At 42.6% G+C, this 11,289-nt stretch overlaps 1 protein-coding gene across 1 annotated transcript; it reads right to left on the reverse strand.

The window, feature by feature from the left end:
- Positions 1-2,651: 2,651 nt before the first annotated feature.
- On the reverse strand, positions 2,652-8,711 carry LOC103639062 (pentatricopeptide repeat-containing protein At4g31850, chloroplastic). The gene has a single exon (XM_008661857.4). The coding sequence runs from the start codon at positions 6,183-6,185 to the stop codon at positions 2,910-2,912; it is 3,276 nt and encodes a 1,091-aa protein (XP_008660079.1). The 5' UTR covers positions 6,186-8,711; the 3' UTR covers positions 2,652-2,909.
- Between the last annotated feature and the right edge of the window lie 2,578 nt (positions 8,712-11,289).

Genomic DNA, 11,289 nt, shown 5'->3' on the forward strand with positions numbered 1-11,289 from the left:
CAAACTGTTTTTGTTTTTGTTCCCGTTCCCGCAACATACCATTATGTTTCTGTCTCAATCCCGTTCTTTCCATCAAATACAAAAACAGTTCGGACCAAAGCAAAATACGGTATATGACGAAATATGATTTTCTCGTCCGTTTTCATCCCTGCCTATTAGCATTCAATTGGTCACTAGGCATGGCCCTACTCTTGGACCAAAGTCTTTAGAGGCTCATGGACCAACCCCCGCCTAGAAACACAATCTATAGGTTTGGACGCCATGAGGGGATGTTTGGTTCTATTGACTATTATTTAGTTCATGCCATATTAAATATTTGAATGTCAATTATGAGTACTAATATAGTCTAATTACAAAACTAGTTACATAAATGAAGATTAAATGATAAGACAAATTTATTAGATCTAATTAATCCACGATACTGTATCATCACATGAACAAATCATGCACTAATTAGTCTTAATAGATTCGCCTTACCGTTTAGTTCTTATTTGTGTAATTAATTTTCTAATTAGACCATATTTAATACTTCTAACTAGTATTCAACCATTTGATGTGACATGACTAAAATTTAGTCCCTCGTGTCCAAATGGGTCGAATTGGTGCCACAGAGTCCTACACCACAAAACGAGCGAGTGCTAGGGTTACGCACTTATACGAGCAACAGGACGACGGCGGCGTGGCGGGCAGGCACGAGCTCCGACTCCCTCCTTGTGTCCCTCCCCGAGCAGGCGTGCGCGAGCGAAGCGTAGGCGCTAAGCGAGCACGCGAGGCCGGGGCGTCATTCGTCTAGCAACAGCGTGTGTGGATGTGCGGGCGAAGTGCAAGCATCATGTGAGATAAGACACCATGGTTGGGATGCCCTTTTTGAAGAGGCCAAGAATTTTTGTCTCAAGCACAATACTATTGTGCAGGATATGTCAGCAGAAATGCTCAACTATTGAGATGTGTTGCTTGTCTTGATCTCGGTAATTATTTTGCCAATTATAATGAAGATAAGCTAGTTGAACTTGCTCAAATTTATGTTGATGACTTCACAAAATATGATTGTGTAATTCTTAGAGAGCAACTTGATACATTCATTACTGAAGCAAGAGAAGATTCAAGTTTCTATCATGTTGTGATCTTGGTAATCTTGCTATGAAGATGGTTAAGACAGATAGACACATTGTATTTCCATTGATTTATAGTTTGATTGAATTGGTTTTGATTTTGCTTTGCAACGTTAGAAAGAGTATTTTCAACAATGAATGGTGTATGATTAGAGATGGCAATGGGTACCCGCGACCCGATACACGATGAGTATTTACTCCATTAGGGTATGTATGTGGGCTAAATATTCTACTTGTGGTCTGTTATTAAGCAAAAATCTTTACTCAATGGGTAAACGGGTATTAGAACGTTCCGCCTTCACCCATACTCGTTAACCCGTGGGTATAAAATACCCAATATAAACTTATCCGAAGCATGAACTTGGACTTTAGTCATCCAACTTTTTTAGTATTTAACAATAATTTAATGACCATGTAATGGAACATGTAATGTGCTATGTAGTACTATCATAGTGTTACTACTTTATCCAATTATCTTTGGTGTGTTGAATGGATGGTTAAATAATGCTAGAAAATTTTGTAATGGTATTTATATGGATATACTTGCCATTTGTATAGTATAATTTTTTGATAGTTGTTTAATTTTTGTGGGTATGGGTGACCCGATGGGTATGGGTATGGGGGTAAATCCATACCCGACAGTGTATATGGGTGACCCGGTGAGGTTATTTTTATGTCGTGGGTATGGATATGGGGTAATAATACCCGGTGGGTATTTACCCATTGCCATCTCTATGTATGATTTGCTATATTAAGAGGTACATATTTGTAAGTATTGAAGATCGCTAGATTTTAAAGCGTTATCAAACCATGAGAACATGAAGGAAGCAAATATCAAAGACAAATACGAGCGGTATATTTACTTCTTACAATTCTATCCTTTTAGTTTATTTTTTATCATGTATATAATAATGTAATATCATTCAATTGCAGGAAGTCTTCATATTGTTGATGAAAGCAACCCAAACAATTGATGAATTGATCATTGAGACAAAGATCTAACATATTCTTAATTAGGTAACCACTTGTTTAAGTCAATATTACATTAAATTGCAATTATTGTATTCAAGTGAAGTTCATATGTGTCGCTATCTATGCATTTGTGCGATTTATTTTTTATAATTGGTATACATATTTTTTTAGTGTTATATCCAGCCCTACATTTAGGGCTAGTTTATAAACTCAAATCTCCATTAGGATTGGATGAGATTGAGAGAGAAATTAGTTTATTTCCATCTCAATCATCTCCAATCGATTTGAGTTTCTAAACTAGTCCATAAAAAGATCCTAGCTCCACCACTTATCACACCGTTATGTAATGTAGTATGCAGATACTATGTGTCAACAAATAGAACTAGCAAAGGCAATTTTGTCAGCATAGTTCAGTAATTGAATCATAAGCAATATTCACAAAATACATAACATGACACGTTAAGACTATCTACGGCAGCTTGCCCATCCTATCTTATATTTTATTTTAAATTACACTCTACGAACAGTGCAGTCTACAGGAACAGTTTATAGCAACAGAAACCACTATTATGGTAAAACCTCAATCTATTTCATGACAGACAGGTGAATTCAGTAGGTCACTGCTTTCAACATGCCAGTGAAATGGAGCACATGGTAACATTATCTGTATATTACATAATTTTCTGCTAGTAACAATGGAATGTAGAACAAGATCTATCGATCCTCGGATATGTTAAAAGTATTGGCTACTATCTACAGTTGACCATTTTCGCACTATGGACAAAACTGTACAGAAATAACTACATACTATAGCTAATTTCTCAGTCACAATTGATTTGGAAGTTGCATATAAGTGCTAGAATTAGGCTGGCACCCTCCAACAATCATCTGACCATAGGCAGCGTATGCATTATCGGTACTGCCAGAAACACTGTAACCCCTGATGAGTGCATTATATGTGAAAACACTAGGTTTCCATCCTTTTCTCAGTAGTTCTTCATACATTTGCGCAGCTTCAGCAGCTTTCCCTGCTTTCCCTAAGTGGAGAATTAGTGAATTGTATGTGTATAAGTTTGGGATAATTCCTTTCTTCTTCATCTCGTTGAAGAGACTGACTGCTTCCTCTATTCTTTCAGATTTTCCAAGACCATCAATGAGCAAATTATAAACGATAAGATCAGGCTCAAGTCCTAATTCATGTAGCTGTCTAAAATAACACAAACCATCATTTAATCTTCCAGCTGTGCACAGGGTATCAATAAGAATTGTATAGGATTTTATATCTGGGTTTATTCCCTGCTCAACCATCTTTTCAAAAAGCTGACAAACGTTTTCTGTGTTGCCAGCTATTCGGTGTCCATTCAGTAGAATATTGTAGATGGTGCAATTAGGTTCGCATCCATACTCTAGCATCTCATTAAAAAGATTTTCAGCATCCACCATCTTTCCAGATTTTAATAAGCCATCAAGAAGAGGACCATATGTACATGGTGTTGGGGAGAAGCCTTCACTCATCAGATTGTAGTACAGGTCTATAGCCTGTTCCAATCTTTTAGATTTTACGAGACCCGAAATGATAGTGTTATAAGTAACATATGTTGATTCATATCCCTTACGATGCATCTCCTTTTGGACTTTTAACATTTCCTCAACCCGCATCGATTTTCCCATGGCATCAAGAATCAAATTGTAAGTGAATTCATCTGGGCCACATCCTAGTCTTTTCATTTCAGTGAACAAGTCTTCAGCGATATCAATCAGGTTTTCATCCACAAGGCCACGGATAAGAGAATTATAAGAACCAGTTTTTAGTGAAACTCCAAGACCTTTAAACTTATTGAATAGTTGATGCGCTTCAAGAGCTTTCTTGTGCTTGCAGAGGTGTCTAATCAATGGGCATAAAAAGAAATCATTCAGCAGAATTCCCCTAGATGCTATGTTTTCAGCAAACTCGATTGATTTTTCCACACCAGCCTTCTTCAGTATCCCTTCCATCAGTGAATGGAATGAAGACTTGTCCACGTTACAACCAGCCTTCAAAATATATTCCTTTACAGTATGCAGAGCTTCCTTCATCAACCCATTTTTAACAAAACTTGGGAGGATAGTACACAGTGTGGCATAATCTGGAGCAAGAATCTTTTTCATTTGACAAAACATCCTGAATGCCTCTTCAAGTCTTTCCTCTTTAATAAGGCCATACATGACAGTGTTATAAGATGAAAGGTCAGGTGCGCAACCTTTCTCAGTCATACTGTAAAGCATATCTATTGCACAGTTCACCTCCCCATTTTTGCTGAGGCAATCTAGAACTGTGTTGTATGTAATTAAATTAGGTGGATAAATGGTACGTGTCATTTCTTCGAGCAGCTGCATTACCTCCTTAACTTTGCCTTCTCTTCCTAATCCTGACAAAAGTGTGTTGTACGTACCATTAGTGGGCTCAATTTTCATTTCTTTCAATTTATGGAAAAGTTGCCATGCTTCGTTTCCCTTGCCTCCCTTGTAGAGTGTATCAATCAATGAATTCAATGCAAGAACATCAGGAACACATCCACTTTCCACCATGTCAGAAAAAAAATTCATAGCTTCATCAGCTTTTGATGCCTTACTGCAACATTTGATCATCATTGTGTACGTGATAGTGTCTGGAGAGACTCCCATCGCTTTTAGTTCATAAAAGACCCTTTTTGCCATTCCAAGTCTGCCAGATCCAGCAAGACTATACAGAACAGCATTAGCAGCAGCAACATCAGGAACAATCCCTTTGCTCTTCATGTGCTCATATCTTTGTATTGCTTTCAAAGATTGACCAGATTTTCCGTAGTAGTTGATGAAGAGGACATGAGTGTAGCCATTTGGACTAGGACCACAAGCATTCATATGGTTGAAGAGCTCCAGAGCACGGTCAAACATATCAGCTTTCAGAAACCCAGATATTAAGGAGTTATAGGAATACTGCTCAGGCGACATACCCTTTTCCTTCATCTCATCAAACACAGCTAAAGCTTCATCAACCCGGCCAACTTGGCATAATGCATCCACAACTGCAGTGTAAGAAACAATATTGTCATTATAACCATCAGCTACCATGGCATTCCAAACTTCGACAACTGATTGTGAGTCACCACTGTCACCACACTTGTCTAAGAGAGTGATGTAAGTGACACGATCAGGTTTCTGATCACTCGCTTTCATCTTCCAAAAGACAGCCTTGGCGTCGCTCAGACGGCCAGCATCACAGAGAACCTGTATAATCACAGTATGTGTGACGACATCTGGTTTGCACCCTGAATCCTCCATCTTTCCAAGAATGTGATATGCTTCATCAAACCTTGCGGCCTGCCCAAGAACCCGAATGCAGATGGTGTAGCTATACACGTTTGGCTTGACGCCGCGGGCCTCCATCTCGTTCAGCAACCAGAGAACAGTGTCGACATCCCTCTTCTTCCCAAACGCCACCATCAGCACGGAGTAGGTCCTCACACTCGGCGAGATGCCGTCCTCAACCATCGCCTTGTAAACCTCCATGGCCTCCGCATCGAAGCCGGACTTAACGAGGAAGTAAATCAAGCCATTGTACGTGTAGGCGTTGAGGGACATCCCCGCCTCCCTCATCACAGGCAGGGCGACCGGCGCGCTGCGGAGCCCCCCCTCGACGCCGACGCCGCCGAAGATGGTGGCGAAGGTGCCGACGTTGGTCTTGACGACCTGTTTCTGCATTAGGTCGAACACCTGCGCCATGTCCCCGACACGACCGTGGGCGCGCATCAGCTCCAGCATGTAGTTGCACGACTCCGTTGTGTGGACCTTCGTGGGCTGCCGCGCCGCGGCCGTGAAGAGTTCCAGGGCCTCGGCGGGGTCGGGCGCCGACCGGAGCATGTGGACGACGCTGTCCGTGCCCACGACCCGCCGTTCGTCCCGGGGCGGCACTGGCGGGGCCGACTGGCGGCAGCCGGCGCGGCCGCCTCGCCGCCGCTTCGGCGGGGCTACCAAGAGCCCAGTGGACGGAGCCCCCATTTTCACGGGCCTTGAGGTCCTCGATGGCGCCGGTCGCGAGGCGCCGGCGCCGCTTAGGACGCCTGAGCAGCAGAGCTCCATGGCCGCTCCACACGGCAGCAATGGCGAGCGGAGCAGCGGCCGTAACTTTTTGCAAGAAACTCGAGAGGGCGAGTCGCCGCGATGAGCTCAACTGGGAATTCCCGAATCCGGAATGGCTTGGTCGCTAGACGCTAGCCCACCTCAGTCGCTCAGTCTAACCGCGGCGATGGCGGAGGAAAATGAGAGGGGATATGGGGATAATGCGGATACTTGGGGTCCTGACTCCTCAGCCAGTGAACCGTCGTCCTAGGATCAGGATCTCGGAAGATCTTTGTTGGGGTTGGGATAGAAACGGAGACGAAAGGTAAAAATCTCCTCTCCTTTTTTTAATGACCACATGAGACTTGAGAGCAAAGGGACTGTCTTTGATGTTGTTGCTAGATATGACAACACGTACCCGAAATTCGATGAGTTTTTATCCATTAAGATACTAGCTTAGGTCAATTTTTATAAATATGAGTTTGTTAATAGGTATAAATCTATAATTAATGGGTTCATGAGTACGAGTTTGTTCCTACCGCACCTAAACCTGTGAAACCGTGAGTTTTTTAAACCCGATAAAATCTAGTGCATATTGTCATTTTATTTTATAAGCAAACAACAACTTGTTATCTCCCCATTTACTTCCTAATTTTTTGGAAATTGTAAATGTATAAATAGTTGGTGAGAGTATTACTTGCTGTTATAGTTTTTATTAGCGTCATATATGTGGTGGATGATAACTTAGTGCAAGGTCACTTGATTATACAACTTATTATTTGTATTGCATTCTCTCTACTAATAATTTTTATACCAAATCATGAACTCATTGTTCATCACATAAATTTTGGACCATGATCTCATTAATCATCACGATACTTATTGATTATGAGAAGAACAAGTATATTGGAGATAAAACCCATGGGTACCCGCTAACCCGATGGGTACTGGTTTGGGCAAATTTTCAAACCCGTCATGGGTACGAGTTTTTTAATGGGTATATATATTTTTCATGGGTAGAGTTTGAGATGGCAAAACCCAACAGGTTTGTACGCGTTGTCATCTCTAGTTGTTGCTACTAAGAGCAAAATTAATACAGTAATAGAGTCAACAACTCACGGTAAGGATCCTTATAGGCTGTCATTTAATTCGTTTGTATACCGTGTGTTTGGTTTCCCAAATGTATGCGTCCAGGTCGAGTAATTGTGTGTTTGGTTGGCGAGCGAACGAGAATGGAGCCATTTCATTCCTATTTTGTAGTTGTTTGGTTACCTACGGAGGGAGAGTGGAGCGGCTCCTGGAATCTCTTCGTTCCATTGTAGCACCAAAACTGGGAACGAGTCCGCTCGCCGAAATTGATCGAACACAAGCGCTCCCGTTTGTTCCTCTCTTGCAAAATCGACCGCCTCCCGCTACTCCTCCAACCCGCCGTCGTTGTGCATCAACTCAGGTGAATCCACTGCCACCTCTTCTCCATGTGCCTCTTATTGCTCTCACGATGGCCCCTTTTGTTCCTTCATCGCTCCCACGTCGGCCCCTTTTTTCTCTTCACCAGAACCATTTCTACCTTTTCTCCCACACCGCCGGTGAAGATGTAGCACAGGTCAGCGACGGCGAAGCCTCTCTCCTCCACCTCTACTAGTAAACATAGCATCTGCAGGAGTAGGAGTAGGCTCAGATCCACTCACGCCTTCGCCTTCCTGACCGAGACTAGATCCACGGTGGCTTTTCGCTCTGGTCTGCAGGAGTATGAGTAGGCTCAGATCCACGGTGGCTTTTCACGGGATGAGCAGTGGCCAACAGGTGCATCTGCACTACAACGGCGTCGGCACAGACACACCCTACGTCGCGACGGGCTATGACAACGCTTGTGGGTGCAGGATGAGCTTTAGCGTGTGGAGCTCCTGTAGTTCCTGTTTTGGAACCACACCAATTCCAGTTTTTGTATTGTGTTTCAGCTCTTCTTGTTTTATAGGAGCCATCTTTGCCAAGGTTTTCAATAGATCCGCCCCTAACGTTGCCTGTTTAGCCAGTAGCAATAGACGTTGTGAGTAGAACTAGGCAGAATAGCTTTGGATGTTGTCATGTAGGTCAGAAGTCACTGAACATTATGTGAGCAATATGTATTGCATGCATATTTGCCTTAATTTGACCCCAAAGTGGTCAAATATACTACTTCAATACCCATCGATATGAGCATTAAAAGATATTAAGCTTCCAAACATGTTGATTCTAAAAATATTCAATCCAAAATTACACTAGTCTGATACTATTAGAATGTAAAGGAAGATTGGATATTCAGAGTTTTTTACAGTAAAATATTTTAGCAAACTCTATTGTTGAGGTTACCTTACAAATGTCCATATCATAACTAATTAACAATAATGTACCAGCGACATACACATAATGATCAGTCTAAGACAGATATTTGTTGAGGTTAGCTTAGAATCCATGACTACTAGTTCCTATCAGGTAGAATCCATGACTACACATAATGTTTTCGTCTTAGCATCTGCAGCAAGATTTTGAGGAGAGAAGAACAGGAATTTTGCAGCAAAACTTTGGCAGAAGGTATAATCTTGTTGCAACTATTTACTATGTGCCTTGTGTGATTATGTGGTATGTTAGTAACTAATGACTTTAACCTTGTTGTGTATAATATAGATGGATAAGAAGCAACAAATTTTGGTTTACATAGCTGCATCACATATGTTGCTTTCAATGATGGTCATGGTTATTCAATCTAGAAAAAGAAAGTGTTGTGAATCTGTAGAAACAATTACCTATGCTCCAATTGAGGAGAGAGATAGAATGAGAATTGAATATCTTAATAATAAGATATGGAAAAATGATGTAACTTGTGTTTGTATGCTTAGACTCAACAGAGCATCCTTCTTCCGATTTTGTAAATTATTTAGGGATCGTGGCCTTTTGCAAGACACCATACATTTGTGTGTTGAGCAGCAGGTTGCAATGTTTTTAAATACTGTGGGTCACAATGTTAGGAATATGTTAGTTGGCACCAATTTTGATAGGTCTGGTGAAACTTTTAGTCGCTATTTCAACAAAGTACTTCACACTATTGGAGAGCTATGAAAGGAGTTTATTAGGCCACCATCTACATCAACTCCAGCTAAAATTGCAGGGAACCTAAGATGGGATCCTTACTTTAAGGTGTGAGGCTACCGTATCTTTCATTCATTTTAAGGGTGGAGTTCAGATTATAATTGCTTATATTCTTTGCATTCTAATTGAATAATAGGATTGTATTGGTGCAATAGATGGCACACATGTGCGAGCATCTGTTCCTAAACACATGGAGGCTTCCCTTCGCGGTAGAAAGAGTTATGCTACTCAAAATGTCATGGCAGCAGTAGATTTTAATCTTCGATTCACATTTGTCTTGGCCGGTTGGGAGGGGACAACTCATGATGCACTAGTCTTACGTGATGCTTTAGAAAGAGAGAATGGTCTTCGTGTGCCTGAAGGTAAATACAACTTGTGTAGCTCATTACTTTAGTCATGAAATATAATACCTAGTGTAGCTCACATACATATCCCTTGTATGCTAGGCAAGTTCTACCTAGTCGATGCCGGATATGGAGCCAAACCTGGATTTATGCCCCCTTTTCGTGGTGTACTTGAACGAGTGGGGAAATAATCCTGTGCAAAATGAGAAAGAATTATTCAATCATAGTGAAAGGGAAATGTGCCCTTGGGCCATCTCTAGTATATTTTGGTGATTAAGTGGCCAACACATGTTGAGTGAGTAATTATATGCCAAATGATGGATGAAGTGCAAATCGACAAGAAAGTATGGTTCTAGACTTAGTACATTGGTTTTTGTGTACTAATATATTTGTCTAAGTGCTAGAATTAGGAAAAGAAAAGGATTGGAAAAGAGTTGGCCGTGTACAGCCAACTGCTGCTCAGTCTGGGTGCACCGGACTGTCCGGTGGTGCACCGGACAGTGTCTGGTGCGCCAGGCTGGCTTCTGGCGAACTGGCCACTCTCGGGAATTCGTCGGTGGCGTACGGCTATAATTCACCGGACTGTCCGGTGGTGCACCGGACTGTCCGGTGAGCCAACGGCCGCCAGCGCAACGGTCGGCCGCGCAATCCGCGCGCGACGCGTGGCCCACGCCAACGGACGGCTTGGGGCACCGGACTGTCCGGTGTGCACCGGACAGTGTCCGGTGCGCCAACCAGCCCAAAGATCCAACGATCGGCTGCGCCAGGAATGGAAGGAGATCCGCACCGGACATGCTACAATGGTTGTCTGGTGGTGCACCGGACTGTCCGGTGCGCCACCCGACAGAAGGCAGGAATTGCCTTCCAAGAATGCTTCCAACGGCTCCTAGCTGCCAATGGGCTATAAAAGGGACCCCCTAGGCGCATGGAGGAGTGACCCAAGCATTCTTTGATCATCTCTAAGCACCAAGACTCCATTCTCGCGCATTCGATTCTTTGAGATAGTGACTTGAGCACCATTTGAGTAGAGAACTCCTCGAGTTGTGTTGTGAGCTCAAGTTGTGGCTTTGTGTGCATGATTGTGCTCGTGCTTTGAGTCTTGTGTGTGTTGCTCTTCCCACCCTTATTTCCGTGCTTCTTTGTGATCATCAATTGTAAGGGCAAGAGGCTCCAAATTGTGGAGATTCCTCGCAAACGGGAGAAAGTATAAGAAAGGAAAACATCGTGGTATTCAAGTTGATCATTGGATCACTTGAAAGGGGTTGAGTGCAACCCTCGTCCATTGGGACGCTACAACGTGGAGTAGGCAAGTGTTATACTTGGTCGAACCAAGGGATAAATCACCGTGTCTCTTGTGCTTGTTTTCTTTGTGACTATTGTGTTTCACAAGAGCTCGATCCTTAGTCACTTGACTCCATTGTGCTAACACTTAACCAAGTTTTATGGCTACAAGTATTTAATTTTTACAGGATCACCTATTCACCCCCCCTCTAGGTGCTCTCAATTGGTATCAAAGTCGTTCTCTTCACGAAAGGGACTAATCGCCCGAAGGGATGGATCCTAAGGGAAAGGGGATGGTGGTCAACGACAAGGAGAAGGAGTCCTTCCTCAATGAGCCAAGGGACGATAAGCCCACTGACTCTGGCTCAAGTCAT

This window comes from Zea mays, chromosome 9, assembly GCF_902167145.1.
Source record: "Zea mays cultivar B73 chromosome 9, Zm-B73-REFERENCE-NAM-5.0, whole genome shotgun sequence".
NCBI classification, from domain to species: domain Eukaryota; kingdom Viridiplantae; phylum Streptophyta; class Magnoliopsida; order Poales; family Poaceae; genus Zea; species Zea mays.

Excerpts from the sequence above, each read along its gene's own strand:
- LOC103639062 (XM_008661857.4), bottom strand. The coding sequence starts at position 6,185 with ATGGAGCTCTGCTGCTCAGGCGTCCTAAGCGGCGCCGGCGCCTCGCGA.